Here is a 19449-nt window from a genome sequence, read left to right on the forward strand (position 1 = left end):
TTTCCGATTGTTAAAGAAAACTGCAAACCAAACTGGCAATTCTGAGCAAAGCCGGGTACATAAAGCTAGTTACTAAATTAGACTCGATTTGAAAAAAAAATCTTAAGGAGCTTCAATTATTTATAAAAGTTGTATATTAATTACTAGCAGACCCGACGAACTTCGTTTCGCATAAAAATGATTGTTTCTCTGATATGTTCTCGAGTTATGTAGAAACTGATGTTTTATTTGTATGGGAATCCCCGTTTACGAAGAATGGAGGTGTCTCGAACCATTTTAAAAACCTTCCCCAGCCCCAAAAACCTCTGCATACAATTTTTTTTTTGTGTTAACATGTCTATGAAAAATGTATTTCAGGGTAGATATATTGCTTTCTAGGATTGACGTAATGAAAAACAGCTCTTACTCTATCGATAAAATCCTTAGATTTGAATCCACAACTGCATATGTCTTCCCTGTATTAAAATTAAAAAAAAAACTGTAAAATAATTTTCTATTAAATTGTTGCAAACTATTACTTTGTAGAAAGAAGTGGCAATTATTTCGACACGAATCTAAACTAACATCATGATGGCACGGTAAGCTTCTAGCGCATTTTCCGTTGCTTTCCCCTAAAGTGCTAAGAATGCATTCTTATCCAAACAAATCAACAATCGCACTCTAATTACACATCATTTCAAAGGCTAATGAAAAATAATCAGCTTAAGTGTGAACTGAATTTTGCCGCCGGCCAGCCGGTCGTCGTTGGGAATGAATTCTTGACAACCCGGCACCGACTTTGTCCAGTTGCTTGCTAATCTATCACTCGTATCAGTAGCCATTGTTCTTCGCTCAACAAAATGAGGGATGAGAATTCCGTAGAGACTAGTCCCTTCAATCATTGGATGAGTTGAATTATGATTCAATAGACGGTGGCGCGGGAAGACGATACATTCCCTATCCAATGATGAGAGGCCACGTGAGTCCGATATCAAGCCGGGATCACTCGGTGGGCGTTCATCGTCGGCGGTTCATGTTTGTGTGTATTAGAGTGCAGTTTGCTTCCTAAATTGGAATCGCTATCGAGCTGCTGTTCCACTGCTGACAGGTGGATAACCAGTCAGATATGCTAATAAAGTACGGATTTAAGGCCAAAAACCAGTTGCTTTTTATGTTCGAAGTTGATCTTGGACTGGACGAGTATTGTTCCTTAGGCTATGAGAAAAATGAACGATCATAAAGCCGGGGTTTAGTGGTCTGAGCCGTAAACGAAGTTCGCAATGATGGAACATCTTTCAACCGCATTAGGCACAAACGTTAAGCAGGCAATAATGATGATTGCGAAGCAAAGATGCTGCGGTCAATGAGGGAAGCATCGAAGGTCAACAATATAGAGGACAGAGAACGAGTTTCGTTCTTGCTTAGTAGCACTACCGTGTTATAATTTATTGGCAAGATAATCAAGATTGTTCCAATGGCAGAGTTTCAATAATAAACAAGTTTTATTTAACAAAATCGGCAATCTGTCTCTCATAAAACAGATCTAGAAGATCCGTGAGATACTCATTCGCTTTCATTATAACTAAAAATTCCATTAATAAGGATACGATGATTGCAGACGCAATAATACATATTTTCCACAGGTGTAAACATAATATTTCATTTGCTAAATGAAATTAGGGCGATTTAGAATTAGTTAGGGCTGATTTCTTTACCTGCGCGTAGACCTCAAAATAGTTTTCATGCGTACCAATAGGTACAGCTCAAAAGTTAAGCTGTGATGAAGCAATTGGCTTTTGTTGTAGCTAATCATTCTCATAAAAAATATCTTATTTGAGTATTTCATCTTATTGTCTTAGTTGAGGTCACCTTACCAAAGTAAGTCGTGTTAGAAAAACTTTCGATAGCACTTTTAAAAAAACTCCTAAATCCTACAGATTCAAACTGTAGTAAGTACATTTTTAAGTTATGCAACAACAGGCGTATTGCAATAAACCTTACCAGCGAGAGACCATTCATAGAGATAACAAACATTTTTGAATTGTGAATAAATTTCCATGATGAACACAACTTGAAAACAAATCTGAAATAGTCGGAAATAGTATATTTATGCTAATCGAAGCTTGAGAAGATTCAGTCAAGTCCGGCACTTAACACTACAATTAGCACTTCGAATTACCAAGTATAAAATATTCAAAACTCAACCCTCAAGAACCAACAAAGGTATCCCAACGAGCTGAATTCATCTATTCGCTGACCTGGCCATCACATTCATAACCAAACTACCCAACACAATGCAAACCGCATATTTCGCAGAGCAAAAACCTACAGCAAAGAAAAGCATCATAATATTGCATAATTTGGCACGCAAACACGCATACACACACATCCAAAGCAACGACTATGCGAGCTCCAAACATTGCACAATGTTTCCTAAATTCGACGGTCCGTTCGTAGTCATGCGGAGACCCCGTGTTGTGGAAGAGGAAGATCGCAAAAAAAAAAACGGCCATCAGCCAGTTTCACATCCTAGGGTGTCTGTTCCATTTATAATATTTTATTAGACATACTCGTACAAATGACTCGAAAGAATTACGATGTTTTCAACGTTTTCATCAGAAAAATAACAATTAAAAATCAGATAAATGTTGGCTCTGTGACGTTTTGTTTCGAAGTAGTAGAACAAGATTATGCCCACATACCTAAACTTATGAACAGTAACCCTATGCCTATTTCGCACCTTCTATAACCTCAGCTGCTGCCCAAACATAATCTATGAAAACGATATGACTCATAATGGATTGATCATAATATTATGGGCGGATCGTACCACACCGCTGTCATGGCTGGCGACAGCTGTCAATCACACGATCACGTGGCTCGTTGGGTTTGTTTTCATAGCAACAACTCAATCATGCAACACAGAATTGAGATGAAGGTTTTGGAACATTTTGCAATTGGAAGATTTATGGTCTCAGATCCACAGAAATACTCGGATGATTCTCATTGGAATGTAAATATAATATGAATTTTTAAATTCGAGCAACACACTTTATTGAAATTTGGTACCGCTGTGACGCAAAATATATTCATGTTATTGCAAAGCCAAACTGCTAGCAGTGTTTGGCCAGTTGTTGGGCTTTCCAGAAGTGTAAGTCCGAGCGTAGTAGTGAATTGCGGCAATCGCACTGCCACCGGGGCGGCGACAACCAGGTCAACAACAAACAGCTTGAACGAAAGTAAGAAAATGAAGGAGCCCGTAACTTGGTTTCAATTTCTGTTTGCATCATTCACTTTTCTTTCGAAACTGCAACCACCACGAGAAGAGCCACAATCAGATCGAGGCTTTACTGTCATTTAGGTAGAGTTGGATTGCGCACGATGAAATGGAAAGTACCCAGTTGGGAGGGGGGGATTCTGTCTCACCCACTGCAACGATCCGTCGGGGTTAGAAGATAGTTAGTCTGTAAAACAGCGTTAGTACATCTTCTGTGAACTCTGTAGTATTTTGCTGGGAAATGTTGCCACAGCATCCATCGTGACTCAATTGAAGGGTTACGAAATGCCATCAGCGAATCTTCTTTGGTGGCGCTTGGCGCTGATTAGACCTTACCCTACCGTTACGGAGATATAATGATGCACGATATGTTTGCAGTGTTGCCAATTTTCTCTCTTACAAATGTTACATAATCTGAAAGCAGGGCATAGTAACTTTTGATCTTTATAATCTTGCCCCGAGTCGTCACCTTTCCTGGCACCGAAGCAAATGAATCACATCGAATAAAAGTGAAAGTGGTTTTACCACAACAACTACCATTTCTGTCCACCCCGTATGAGCCAATGTGGGAGATGAGTTATGCTTGTTCAGCTTTCCATATTTATGGTTTCCTCGCTTGTTCTCGCTCACGGTTACATAACGGCGCAAACCAGATTTACATTTTGGTTTCACGCTACCTACAATTTCTAATGCCGGTCTCGCTCGTCCATCCCCAATTAGGAACTCCCCAAAGCGCAAGCCTTGATTCAAGACAACCTATCGGCGGATGAGGCCAACCTGCAAAACATCGACCGGGAAGAGAAGGAGAAGAAACCGGCGGAGAAGCCTCAGCAGAAGAAGGAATCGACCGAAAGCACCGACAACGACGACGAGGACGAACCGGCCGCCGACGGGGATAGCGACGAAAGCGCCGACATGAACAACAACCGGGTTCGTGTTAAGATGCCGATGGAATTGGACCTGTCCGAGCTGGCCCACGCCATGCTGCGCGATAATCAGAAGTAAGTTTTGGATTAAATTATTAACGGAACGATTTATTTGGACTGCACCTTTATACCTGGTCTAATCCTCTTCTACTCCGTCGTGTTATTACCAAATGATTTGTTTTTGGATAGTCCAATACTAATATCAATATAATAATTTGGTAATGCGATTGGGTAATAAAGCTTAAACCGGTAAAAGAATGCTATCCAAATATATTTCTCCCTAATCGAAGTAGATCGAATCGATTAACTTCTTAACGATGGGTGCTCTTTCCGTAGGTCCAAGATGAACTGTGTTGTTGAGCGACGCCGAACCGAAGAGATGGTTGATGCACCATCCAAAATCATGCGATTGCCCTTCGGAATGGAGTTCAACACCGAACCAAAGAAGCAGAAGGTGACCGGAGAACGTATCGCTATCTTCTGCGAAACCGGAAATGAACCAAAGTGAGTAAAATTTTCTTCATTACTTATCATCAGGTGAATATCAGCCATTTCTAATGCAGAACACTGTAATAATTTAGATGATTTGGAATAACATTCTTGGGGCACTTAATTACCATCTGAAGCTTCTGTAATTTTAGCAAGAAATACTGTGATTTTTAGTTCTCAGGCTAGTTCTTCACTTTTCTACTATCAATCCCTTAAAATAACCGCGCAGATCCTAACTTTCGTAAAATAACGTAAAACGTATTTTTACTTAAATTATAAGTTTTTGACTAAATCCGTTGAAAATGGACCCTTTCAATAATCAAAGCAATTAAAGGAACCAAATAAAATATGTCATCAACACATGTTCTAGGTATTCCAAGAATTCCCTGGAGATTAGGCTTTCAAGCCTTCACGCATGAACTAACATCTATCAACGTCTTTTTTATGGTACATGCTCCTACCAGTCCATACTTAAATATTGCTAGCCATCCAGGACATCCAAGAACTGGAGTACAGGCCTTAAGGTAAATACGAGTAACAAAAGTTCTATTTGCTCCTTTTATAAATTAAGTCCTATACTCCAGAGAATTCTTGGATAACCTGGAACGGAACAGGTGAATCCAATTTTGCTCAATGGATCAAATAAGATATAAACCAGTTTTAAAATGAGATTACAATCCTTTGGCTCCGCGTGTAGATATTTAGGTCTTTTTCGTTATTTTTATGAATTTGGAAATAGTTACAGTTTTTCACTTGTCGTAAATTATGCCAGTGCTAAAGAAGCTCCTGTTAAGGGGGAAAGGGCTGAAGCAGCGACCCTCAGGAAATTTCAGAGAAATAAAAAAAAGACAAAATTGCTCAACAGTTTTCACACAATCCACTCTACGTTGAAAAAGAAATTCTACTTAAAAATTGTTATATTTTAGCGAACGAATTCGGATATGGTTTCGAAACATTTAAAATGGATTCCTGATTTTCAAATTTTCCGGATTTCGGGAGCAATTCTCTCCAGTTTTCAGAAGAAATACACTCCGAATTTCTGAAAAAAAAAACCTATGCGGATTTTGGATAAAATCCTTTCTTGAATTCAAAAGGAATCTTCTCTGGATTTGGGTAGAATTTCTTTCCGGATTTCGGAAAAAAATCTCTCTTGATTTCCAAAGAAATCCTCTGCGGAATTCAGAGGAAGTAATCATCTTTGGATTTCGGAGCAAATTCTCTTCGGATTTCGGAACAAATTTTCTTCGGATTTCGGTAGATATCCTCCTTGTATTTTGGAAGAAACCTTCTTCGGATTTCGGTAGATATCCTCCTTGTATTTTGGAAGAAACCTTCTTCGGATTTCTGTAGAAATCTTCTTCAGATATCGAAAAAATATCCTCTCCGATTTTCATTAGAAATTCTCTCCATATTTCTGGAGAATTCCTTTCCGAATTTCGGAAAATTATGGAGAAATGCTTCTCTCCGGATTTAGGAAGAAAATCTCGCAGGATTTTGAACTAACGTCAGATTTCGGAAGAAATCGTCTTAATATTTCAGAAATAAATCCACTTCAGGATTTTTGACAATTTTCTTTCCTGAATAGGGACTAAATCCTTTCCGAATTTCACAGGAAAACTTTTCGGGATTTCGGAAGAATTCCCCATTGGTTTTCAGGGAAAAATACTCTACGGATTTCGGAAGAAATCCCCCTTGTAGTTCGGAAGAAATTCTTTATGAAATTCAGAGAAAAGAGATTTGGAAAAGGAAAAGGAAAAAAATGGAAAAGGGAAAACAGCTTGTTCGACTAGTTTCCCGTATAAATCCTGATCGGATTTAGGTTGACATCATTTCCCGATTGCGGTAAAAATAATATTTGGATTTCGATAGGAATCCTGCCCGGAATCTAGATCGAATAGTTGGAGAAATCTTGATCGGATTTTGGGAGGAATCTTCTCTGGATTTCGGAAGAAAATCAGGATTTTAGAAAAATCTTCTCAGGGTTTTAGAAGAAATCCTCTTCGGATGGGTTGATGCAATGGGATGTTGGGAGAAATATTTTACAAATTGCGATAGAATTCCTCGTTGGATTCTAAAAGAAGTCCACTCAGTCCGTATTTTGTGAAAAATCCTCTTGGGAATCGACAATAAATGCTTCGGATTTCGGAAGAAAATCTCACAGGAATTCGGAAAAAAAAATCTCTCTGGATTTCGAAAGAAATCTTCTGCGGAATACAGAGATAGTAATTCTCTTCAGATTTCGTAGCAAATTCTCTTCGGATTTCGTAGCAAATTCTTTTCGGACTTCGGACAAGATCCTCCTTGGATTTCGGAAGATATCTTTTTCGGATTTCGGTAGGAATCTTCTTTGGATTTCGGAAGAAATCCTCTCCAGATTTCGGAAAAATATCTTCTCCGAATTTCATGAGAAATCGTCTCCAGATATCTGGAGAATTCCTATCCGAATTTCGGAAAAAAAAATTCTTCGAATTTCTGGAGAAATACTTTCCAGATATCGGAAAAAAACCTCTCCAGATTTCGGAAGAAATCCTCTCCAGATTTCGGGAGAAATTCTCTTCGGATTTCGGAATAAATCCTAACCGGATGAATAAAAAACCTCTCCGGATGTCGGGAGAAATGTTTTACAAAGGCTTGCAGCTCTTGGCTGGCTAGCCTAAAGGAAATCATCTCTGAACTTCGGAGCATAATACTCTTCGGATTTCGAAGAACACTCTAACTTTCACCTACTCAGTGACTGAGTAAAATTGTATTGCCGTCTCTTTTCTTCCCACGGAAATTTTACTCAATTTCCGTCAAAAGCAGGATTACTCTAGTTTTGAGTTGTCCTGCTTTAAACAGAAATTGAGTAAAATTTTCGTGGGATAGAAAGAGTGAGCAATACAATTTTATTCAGTCAATGAGTAGGTGAAAGTAGTAGTAGTAGGTGAAATGAGTAGGTGAAAGCGTGAAAGTCCTCTTCAGATTTTGGTAGAAATCCATTCCTGATTTCGGAGAAAATCCTCTCCGGATTTCGGAAGAAATCATTTCCGGATTTCAGAAGAAATTCTTTCCGGATCTCGGAAGAAACCCTCTCCTGATTTTGAAAGAAATCCCCTTCGAATTTCTTCAGAAATACTTTCCGGATTTAGAGAGAAATTCTCTCCGTATTGCGGAAGAAATCCTCTTTGGATTTTGGAAGAAGTGAAATCCGAAAACCCTTTCCGGATTTCAGAAAAAAAAAACTTCAGATTTCAGAGTTTAAAAGGGAGATCCAAATTTTCGAACACAATCCTCTTTGGATTTCGGAAAAAAAAATCCACTACGGATTTCAAAGGAAATCCTCTCTGGATCACGACAGGAATTCTTTACGGATTTCGGAAGGATTTTTGGAAATCCTTTCCGGGAATTGAAAGAAATCCTCTCTGATACTCGGAACAAATTCTCTCATGATATAAAAAAGCGCTATCTTTCGGAAGAAATCCTTTTCGAATTTAGAAGAAGAAATTTTTTCCGATATTCGGAAGAAATCCGATCCGAATGTTGGGAGAAATCCTTTACACATTGCGGTAGAAATCCGCTTTGGATATTTAGAAAAGTCCACTCCAAATTTTGATGGAAATCCGTTTCGAATTTAAGTAGAAACCTTCTCCGTATTATATGAAAAATCCTCTTTGGGTATCAGCATTCGGATTTCTGAGAAAATTCTCACAAGAACTCCTCTCCAAATTTCTAAAGAATTCCTCCTTAGTTTTCAGGGGAAATTGTCTTCATATTTTAGAAAAATTCCACTTCACATTTTGGACGCTTATTTTTCCTGAATTCGGACGAAATGCTTCCGAAACCACTAGAGGTTTTCTTCTGAAATCCGGAGGATTTCTTCTGGAATCAGTTCAGAAGGAATTCTTAATGAAATTTAGAGGAGTACATCTCATATTTCCGGATAATCCTCTTCGATCCGTATAACGGTGGAAATTCTCTCCGCTCCGGATTTCGGAGGAAATCTTCTCCAGATTTCGGAGGAAATCCTCTGCAGATTTCGGAGGAAATCCTCTCCGCACCTGATTTCGGAGGAAATCCTTTCCGGATTTCGGAGGAAATCCTTTCCGGATTTCGGAGGAAATCCTATTGGGATTTCGGAGGAAATCCTCTCCGCACCTGATTTCGGAGGAAATCCTTTCCGGATTTCGGAGGAAATCCTATCGGGATTTCGGAGGAAATCCTATCGGGATTTCGGAGGCAACCTATCCGGATTTCGGAGGAAATCCTCTCCGGATTTCGGAGGAAATCCTCTCCGGATTTCAGAGGAAATCCTCTGCGGATTTCAGAGGAAATCCTCTCCGGATTTCGGAGGAAATCCTCTCCGGATTTCGAAGAAAATCCTCTCCGGATTTCGGAGGAAATTCTCTCCGGATTTCGGAGGAAATCCTCTCCGGATATCGGACGAAATCCTCTTCGCTCCGCATTTCGGAGGAAATCCTCTCCGGATTTCGGAGGAAATCCTCTCCGGATTTCGGAGGAAATCCTCTCCGGATTTCGGAGGAAATCCTCTCCGGATTTCGGAGAAAATCCTCTCCGGATTTCGAAGAAAATCCTCTCCGGATTTCGAAGAAAATTCTCTCCGGATTTCGGAGGAAATTCACTCCGGATTTCGGAGGAAATCCTCTCCGGATTTCGGAGGAATTCCTCTCCGGATTTCGGAGGAAATCCTCACCGGATTTCGGAGGAAATCCTCACCGGATTTCGGAGGAAATCCTCTCCGGATTTCGGAGAAAATCCTCTCCGGATTTCGAAGAAAATCCTCTCCGGATTTCGGAGGAAATTCACTTCGGATTTCGGGGGAATTCCTCTCCGGATTTCGGAGGAAATCCTCTTCGGATTTCGGAGGAAATCCTCTTCGGATTTCGGAGGAAATCCTCTTCGGATTTCGGAGGAAATCCTCTTCGGATTTCGGAGGAAATCCTCTTCGGATTTCGGAGGAAATCCTCTTCGGATTTCGGAGGAAATCCTCTTCGGATTTCGGAGGAAATCCTCTTCGGATTTCGGAGGAAATCCTCTTCGGATTTCGGAGGAAATCCTCTTCGGATTTCGGAGGAAATCCTCTTCGGATTTCGGAGGAAATCCTCTTCGGATTTTGGAGGAAATCCTCTCCGGATTTCGGAGGAAATCCTTTCCGGATTTCGGAGGAAATCCTCTCCGGATTTCGGAGGAAATCCTCTCCGGATTTCGGAGGAAATCCTCTCCGGATTTCGGAGGAAATCCTCTCCGGATTTCGGAGGAAATCCTCTCCGGATTTCGGAGGAAATCCTCTCCGGATACTAAGTCTGTGGAAGCCGAACCATCCGTGTGTTTCAAACTTCACATACAGCCGGCGGTTAATCAGCCTCTCGAAGACCTTGGATACACAAGAGGTCATCGAGATAGGCCAGTATTTGGAAGCACCCGGGAGGAGATTTTCGCCAAAAGACGTTCCGCTACTTCTGGAAAGAACGAAAAACAGTTCGGGAAACGAGAGAGTCTAGCTAAACTAACACCTACCTCCTCCTTAGCCGTGCGGTAAGACGCGCGGCTACAAAGCAAGACCATGCTGAGGGTGGCTGGGTTCGATTCCCGGTGCCGGTCTAGGCAATTTTCGGATTGGAAATTGTCTCGACTTCCCTGGGCATAAAAGTATCATCGTGTTAGCCTCATGATATACGAATGCAAAAATGGTAACCTGGCTTAGAAACCTCGCGGTTAATAACTGTGGAAGTGCTTAATGAACACTAAGCTGCGAGGCGGCTCTGTCCCAGTGTGGGGATGTAACGCCAATAAGAAGAAGAAGAACACCTACCTTGATTTCTGATAGCAATCTGAATAAGGATTTCAAAAGAAAAACAACGATGGGCGAGAAAGGTTTAAAAAAAGCAACGATTGTCTTATTGCATATATGAGAACAGGTCTGTCTTTAGGGAGACAGAACATTTGAAATTCAATTGAAACTGAAAACTACTGCTACACATATCGGAGGTAATGATATCCTCATTCATTCACATTCTGGTACAATATTATTGGAAGTGCTTAGAGAATTGATGATTGCTGAAAATTAAATGAGCCTAAATGACATTTACCCTAAGTAACTTTTTTTCAACTTTTAGCTCGATAAATGTTCCATCTAAATATATTTGTAATATTGGCCTGGACGGTATTCGGCCAAAAGGTGTTCAGGCCGAGATTAATGAAAATGAAACTGCTGACTGAGTTGGATTGAACCGAACATCGGGACATCGTTCAAAAAAAGAATAAGATGTGCCCTGCAAAAAAAGAGTTTCCGGAAAATTTTAGCCTGCGAAATACGAAACTTTATAAGAAAATGACTGACAATCGAAGGTATTCATATATTCATATAATAAATAATGATTTTATAAAGTTTCATTGCAACTTATACAGTTGAAGCTCTTCGTTTTCGTGTTCAAATATGTGTTAATTTTTTTTAATGAAGATATCGGAAACCACACGTTTATATTATATCCAAAATAAATAAAAAATAATAAAACTCCTAAAATTTTGGGAAATGGTTGTACCTATACTTTTTCACGAATCAGCTACTTACATATATCTTCGAATAAGACACAAAAACATGGCATGGAATCGAAGCAATAATAATTAGGAATAATTGAAACTGGTTTCTCACTTCAACTCAACTTCACCACAATGTATTGCAATTTCAACCAAAATAATGCCTTCCCTTACTAATTTCCATAGGAACGAAGAAGCTGAACAAGTGCGCCAAGTCCTGATCCCCATCCCACCAATCCGCACTTTCGGTCCAATCACCCATCTGCCCCAGCAGATGCCACCACAGCCTATGATGCGCCAAATGGCCCGACCAATCTTCCCCATCCCCCTCATGAGCCACCACCAACAAGCACAACAGATCCCCCCGGTCCCAGCCCAGATGATGCAGGCCCCCCACCCAGAAGGTCCCATGATGCGCCCCAACTTCCACCCCCAACCTCAACCAATGATGCATGCTCCCCAGCCTCAACCTCAATCGCAGCCACAGCCCACTTTCCCGCAGCAGATGCAGCCTCCACGTGCTGAAGTCCGCATCCAGTTCCAGCGTATCCCAATCCCGGAAGCCATCCGACCATTCCTTCCCCCTCAGGCTCTCCGCAATGGCCCGGAACAACCGGAAGTTCAGATTCGCGAAGTCCCACTGGAAATGGCCCTGCAGAAAGTCGGTCTGTCAGCCGATGAGCTGAAGGACATCCACGAAATCGCCGCCCAAAAGTTCACCGAGCAGCTGAAGCAACTGATCGGAGAGATGGCCGATTCGGAAGAAACCAGCGAGGAAGAAACTGATTCGTATCGCACCACCCCAGCTCAGGAACCCGCCTCGCAGCACTCCGAGGAACGGGAACTCCAGGAACAGCAACCGCCTCGCCCACAGGAACCAGAGCCTCAGGCGCACAACGTCGAGCCACAGATCCTTCCCATGGGACGTGCCCAATACGCCCGATCTCTGGTCAACCCTATCAACCTTCCCGGAAAGGTCGTAGAGTCGACTATCTCCGTTTCGTCCGATGAGGATGCGGAACGTCCACACTGTAAGTAGACTTTTTCAAGATTACACTAAATTTTGTTCTAATTATGAATATACTGTTTCAGATGTCCAACCACGATCGGTTTAAGCGCGGATTGTGAAAAAGGCGCGCGAATGTTTCAATTCCAAAATGCAGCGAAACATTTCAGCACGTTTTCAAATGTGATTGTAAAAAACAAATTATTTGAACAAAGTCTATATGAAAACAAATCCAATCGATAAGTATTAGCTAGAGGAGAGGATAAACAAACAAACAAAGCAACGAGAAGATTGTGTATGTGTAAATAATTGTTAGAAACTTCCGTAACTACCAAAACAACCAATCCCTCCAAAATACACAAAAGACAATCGACAAAACAAAATGCAACAAATGTCACAAAAGATGTCGTTATAAAAAAACAGAGTCAAAAAATTAATCAATACGGCAAACAGCTGAATATCGTTTATTTTGCTCTAAAATACAACAACTGAAAGGTTTCCTAAATATGTAGCGATTAGTAGTGAGTAGTAACAAAGAAAACAAAAGAAGACCGAAATCAAGCTCATCCGAAAGCGCGAGATGTTGTTTATAGAAGTTTTTTAAAATGAACTTGAAATTAACGTACAATTGGGTTGGTTGTCAATCCACCAAAATTTTATTAATTTTGAACAATTTCAAATAAAGATGTTTTTAATAATTATAAAATAAGATTAGTTTCTCTAGGTAGTTGTATGATGACTGTCTAACACTAACTAACTCCATGGTCTATTTCGCATATTAGTCAGCATATTAGTTCTAGTTCCAGGGGAAAACATAAAACATGATGTCAGTAATCGTCACATAAAATATCAAGTAGAAGAAAAAATGCAGTTTAAACATACCCTCGGAAACCGGAACATCTTCAGTCGCCAAGGACCAATCTGAAGTTTTGCATGGGGACAGTATACTAGAAGAGTTTCCGCGTCCGATGGTCCCGGTTTCATTAAAATCGGATCATTCGACGACAAAATTTTGCCTATCTCAAGCGTTTTGTCTAACCCCTGTACTACCGTTCTACGCATAATTGTCCCATGTACATAGGAAATCCCAGCAAACATGGGACAAATATGCGTATGACGGCAGTGTATGTTCTGGTTATAATTTCATAGCTTCAATGCAGCCCATTTCCCTTATTTTTGAAACTTTGCGCATTAAATAAGTAATATCATGAGGCTAACTCAATAATGCTCTTATGCCCTGGGAAGTCATGAAAATTTTCTAGGACTGTGGTAAAAAGATAAAAATATAAAGAATAAATATTGAATTGAAATACATTTTAACTGCTTATTGGAAAATCCAATATTGGGGCGTACATTCACTACACTTCTACATGAATGGGGAAAAGTCTACTTAGGGGAGGCGGTCGGTGGGTTAAAAATAAACAGAAAATGGTCTATATGGTTCCCAACAAGAAGTTTGGGGAGAAACACACTCTCAATGTGCAAATTCCAGCTACATAAATAGAAATGTTTTGATAATAATTGGGTTTCTTTTCTAGATGTTCAGATGATATTTATCATCATGCAAAAAAACGCATTCTAATTTGAATATTTTTAAAAAGAATATCGACAATTCAAAGTTTCCTCTTTATAAAATGAACAGTTCTTAGTCAAGGCATGATGTATGATAGAGAATCAACTTATTTGAACAATGTATCCTCGCAACTTGGGACTATAGGGTGTCCCAGAAAGTATAAGCAAGATTTAAAAATAACATTACGACTTTGTTTTTTGAACATAATTTATTATTTTTTCGCTAATATGTCCTTTACTATGCTTTACTGCAATTCAGCATCACTTATCCGAGATCCTTTTAATCGTACGCCGAGGAGTGGGGGTTCGATCGAGTGGTACCTATCAACTTCTGCACAGACCGTTTGTCGACGATTTAGCCTACATTTTCAATCTTTTTTGAATAGGTATGATGGAATCCGCTTCCTTAAAGTGCTTTCACAAATGTGCCTTTGTCAAAGCTCAAAAAGTTTCAATTGAAGTTTCCTGGGACTGGTTTTGAGAATCCATCTCCTTGAGTACGGGATTTGACTACTTTTGCTTTGTACCAGATTACCGTGTCCATCGCGCAATACACTGATATCAAAACAAGCCAAAATAGTACTAGGTTATGATGCTTTCGGATAATGGACAGTAACCACCGCTACAAGTATTCTTGAACGTACACATCAACTATTGTTATATCGATCGCTGCAAATGGATTTGAGAACATTCCACACCTACAAATTGCTTACAAAATCATTGCTTTTTTGCAGAATCTTCCAAAATAAACTTGCTTATCAACATCGTCAATACTTTACCAGCACGGATCATATTGAACTGGTCCCGTGGAAGCGTTTTATAATCGAATTTCACTCATGGTTCATCATCATCATCACCTTGCATAATTATCTTCCACACAAAAGTTTTTCGTATAACTTATGGGCCGTATAACTTATAAGGTTTTGACATATCTTCTTCTTCTTCTAATTGGCATTACATCCCCACACTGGGACAGAGCCGCCTTGCAGCTTAGTGTTCATTAAGCACTTCCACAGTTATTAACTGCGAGGTTTCTAAGCCAAGTTACCATTTTTGCATTCGTATATTATGAGGCTAACACGATGGTACTTTTATGCCCAGGGAAGTCGAGACAATTTCCAATCCGAAAATTGTCTAGACCGACACCGGGAATCGAACCCAGCCACCCTCAGCATGGTCTTGCTTTGTAGCCGCGCGTCTTACCGCACGGCTAAGGAGGGAGGGTTTTGACATATGCGGCATGTTATTGATTTCTTTTTTTCTTCTGCTTTCTGAAAGTCCGTAGTTCATTTTGTGATTTTTCCAAATCTTGAACAGGCGAACCATTTTTAAGGGAAAAGGTTGAACAATTTTCCGATTGAGCAAATAGCTCATAGAGACCAATTTACTTTCAGATTTTTTCATGTCCTGAAATGAAAACTCCTCACCATGCTTCCGAATCGCATTGCAAATTGCTCCGATGCTCCTATATTCTATTTTCGCCATCTGACTGATGTACGTTGGAAATAGTGCACAATTCGTGTAAAATCTGTTTGTGCTTTTTAAGAAAAAAAAACCTCGCATTTCCATAAAAACTCAACCAAATGGCACTTTTGAATCACAGAGCGACAGATTATAAGGTAAACAATGATGTTCAGTAATTACCTGTCATTTAAATTTCATCAGAAAAAAATAGGAGCTTATACTTTCTGGGACACCCTATACTGTCATCGTAAAAAAACGCCATGGGACAATTGTGCACAGCAGAGCAGTATATGTACTAACATGGTGATTTGCCTTAGAAACTTGGCAGTTAATAATTGTGCGAGTGCTTAATGTAGTTTCTACTTAAGAGACGGCAATGCCACAGCTGCAGAAGCAGAATGCAATGCCAATAACGAAAAAGGAAAAAGAAGAATGAAATTGATATCATCGTCTGTTTCTTCAAAAAATGGTCTGAGGGTTTATTTATTTGCGGCTCAAGTAGGTATACACTGGGTAAGTGTTTGGCCTCTCATATTTTGAAGCAAGGTGATTAATGCGTACAAAAAAGTACCGGTAGGCAACTCATCGACATCCGCATCCTAAACTGGTGTGATCAGATCAATATGAATTATTCGGAATTTTTGCGGTGTTGTTGTATGATCCACTGTACTGTATTAGTTATATTTCATATGATCTACTCCAGTCCCAGAAGTGGCAGTTATTCATTAGGGAAGATCCAATAATTACTTAACGCAAAGATCGACCATTTTCAACACCATCACTCCCCTCCCCTTCTATGTCACGCTTTTTGTATTAAATATCCGGCAACTTTGTATGGATCGTCACACCCTCACAGCCCTCTCCCCTCGCTAAGCGTTGCGTAATTTATGAAAGTTCCCTTATTCAAATTTGTTTCCATCAAAAGGTGCACACTGAAGAACGAGCAAATAAACACTATGAACGACACGTTAACGTCCTTGAAATTAACATAAAGCCAGTTTTTTGTGACATTAAAAAATATATAGGTTCTTAAACAGACGCATTAGAACAAAACAGATTTTTTATTATTGCTTTTTTTTATAGAAACGTGTTATGTGTTCCTCTCGGTGCTAGACTTTTCATGAGCCATCGCTGTGGACGTTCTTTGTACATCGTTTAATAACTATAGAATGGAATGACTTAACCCTTTATAAGGCAGTGGCAACTATATTGCCACCAACAAATTATATGTTTTTCTATTTATTAACAAGAGCTCTACTTATTATTTCCCATGTAGGGGCTTAATTTGCTTCCTAGTACACAGAAATAAATTATGAAAAATAACCAGCGTGTAAAACTTGATATGCTGAAATTTACGCTATTCTTCGCTGAAATGGTCCTCTTCCTAACAAGATTGCTTACAACTTGTATGCAATATTGATGATTCACGTCAAACATTGTATACACTCAAACTATATCCTGTGTTGAATTACGCTAATAATAGTGTTCCATTTATATGCATGATTTTTAGCGTAAATTTCAGTTGATTTTTCTATCTTTGTAATACCCCAGATGAATTTGAGCCATGAAAAAATGAAATGTCAATTTGAGAACAGTTTTTTTACGAACAGATCGTAAATTTCGAGTGGAAGAAGGATTTTCAGTTATAATTCGTTAAAAAAACGACAAAGATATATTTTTTCCAGTTGGTATTCATTATTTTGAATCTCCTGTGTTAGATTATTACGTGATTAGCGTGAAAAAAGCTTTGCCTTTCTGTATATTTGGTTTTTGGATTTTTGACGAAATTGTGTTTTTTCCCAAGGGACCTCCCTTGGGAACAAAAGCGCAACTTATAATGCGTTTTCCGACTAGGACTCTTCACCAAAAAATAAAACGTGCCTTTATTTTACTGATTTTACGTAAATCCTAATTTTAAAAAATCTTTTATTTATTTTTGTTGTTTGCCTGTTTTCCCGCTTGCCGGGCAGTGGCAACTATATTGCCACCAATTTTTCAATGTTTCTGAACTGTTTAATGTATAACAAACATACATTTGAGTTTAATACCATGTCAACTTTGAGTCCTATTGTTGTTTTTGTTATTTTCTTGCTTAGATTCGTCTGCCTTATAAAGGGTTAAAAGATTCAGCTCAAGTTTTCCGTTAGTCAACAACCCATGCTGTCGTCTTCTTTTTATTAGGTGCCTGCCAGAGTAAACGCGACGTGCGATGCGACGCGACGCGACTCACGCAAAGGAAGAACAATTATTATCATTAATTGCATATTATTCGGCGACTCAGCCGTACGAAAACCATTTTTTTGTTAAATATCTTGGCTGTGCATATGCACAGCATATGTTTCGAAATGGACAAATTGATATGAAATTTGCGAAAAAGAACCCACGTGTCTTGGAGGGACTCAAACCCTCAACCTCCTACTCTCTAGATAGGCGTGATAACCCCTACACAACAAGACCACTTAAAGGACAGCAGAGTACGATTGATTCGCATTCTATACCATCCCGCCCAGCCCGACGCGACAGTGCAATTTGACAGCCTGTTGATAATGATTGTTATTCTTTTACGTGAGTCGCGTCGCGTCGCATCGCTCGTCGCATTTACTCTGGCTTCACCCTAAGGTGGCAGCCCCACCAGCGCGTTGTAGGTAACGCGACCCGGGTGGCGAATGAAATTCGGGTTTATGGGCGTTTGTGATAGAACCAAAATCGAATTAGTTAGAAAATACAAAAAATTGTGTCATTCGCGTCAATGTGCAAAATGGCATTAAATAATATCGGTACCGTCAACTGGGGGGAAGATGATCATTTTTAAGACAAAACATGCAATAAAAATGTGTGTTAACATTTTACATCGAAACAAATATTTTCAAAACATGTACTGCTATACGTTGCAATAATCAACAACTTTAGTTTTCTGAAATGCATTCGTATTTATTAAAATAAATTAAATTATCACACATTTTTTGAGTAATCTGGTTTGGGGTGAAGTTGATCAAGACAGCTCCACTAAAATCATTATGACCTAGTAGTCAAAATACACTAGGTTATTTGTATGAATGTTGAATTTACTACGCAAAGAAGTCTACGAAGTCAATATTTGAAACGAAAATAGCGTGATTTATGACTATCTCTCTCTTTCTTCCACAAAATACATTTTCATGATTATAATCGAAAAACTCGGATTTCTACCTAGCGGTAACATTACTTGAACGGAGAATATTGTTGACTACCGTTTCATAAAAAAATTGGCACTTTTGACTGACACATCAAATGATCATCTTCACCTCAATGATCATCTTCCCCCCAGTTGACGGTACATGTTTTTCACGGATGTTCGAGCAAAAATACATTGATATTATGTTTATCTCAAATTAAATTTATCCATTTAAAAAAAAACAGATTTATCCACCTAGCGGTGATGGTGCCTTTCTCGTTTTTTTGAGTGAGTAATTTCTACGCACTTTTGGTATGAAAAAAAAAGTATTTTGGCCATAACTTCTGAGCCCATAGTCCGATCCGGCCAGTTTTCATTAAGAAACAATGTGACAGGATTCTGCGTCTAATGTTGCGGATCGGCTGAGGGTAAGTGCCTAAAAAGATTTTTTTGTAAAAAAATGTATTTTAGTTATACCGTCGTGCGGGGCTTCTTTTGATTCCGGGGGCTACTTTGGATTTTTGATTTTTTGAAAAAAATAAACGAAAAAAATACCAAATTTGAAACAGAAAGTTGCCATCCAACTATAAACAAGACACCCGATTGGTGATAATGACAATTTTATAGTAATTTTCGTTATAATTCTTGTTTTAAAATGTCCAAAGTAGCCCCTGATTTTTCAAAAGAAGCCCCGCACGACGGTATCTCCGAATCCCATAGATTTGGTCAATTTTCAATACGAAACAATGGGACAAGATTCCACGTCGAATACAGCTTGTTGCCTAAATAAGTGCCTAAAAATGAGTGAGATTATTTTGCGCACACACATACACACACACAGACATCACCTCAATTCGTCGAGCTGAGTCGATCGGTATATAACACTATGGGTCTCCGGGACTCCTATAAAAAGTTCGTTTTTGAAGCGAACATATAGCATTTACCTATACTTTGAATACGAGAAAGGCAAAAACATAAAAACTCGTGACCGATATTTTTGTTCACGAGCAAAATACTGTCAAGCGCCAGAAAAATGCAGGCAGTAGGT

General features: G+C 39.3%; 1 protein-coding gene across 1 annotated transcript in view; it reads left to right on the top strand.

The window, feature by feature from the left end:
- The window catches only part of LOC134208659 (bromodomain-containing protein 4), a 76328-nt gene extending 63408 nt beyond the window's left edge, over positions 1–12920 (top strand). Inside the window, exons 3-6 of the mRNA XM_062684422.1 lie at positions 3977–4257; positions 4519–4686; positions 11392–12236; positions 12298–12920. Of these exons, the coding sequence (XP_062540406.1) occupies positions 3977–4257; positions 4519–4686; positions 11392–12236; positions 12298–12320 (1317 nt within the window). The 3' untranslated portion in view covers positions 12321–12920. The remainder of the gene's footprint in view (positions 1–3976; positions 4258–4518; positions 4687–11391; positions 12237–12297) is intronic.
- The last annotated feature ends 6529 nt before the right edge of the window (positions 12921–19449 follow it).

Source organism: Armigeres subalbatus, chromosome 2 (genome assembly GCF_024139115.2).
Source record: "Armigeres subalbatus isolate Guangzhou_Male chromosome 2, GZ_Asu_2, whole genome shotgun sequence".
In the NCBI taxonomy this organism is placed as follows: Eukaryota; Metazoa; Arthropoda; class Insecta; order Diptera; family Culicidae; genus Armigeres; species Armigeres subalbatus.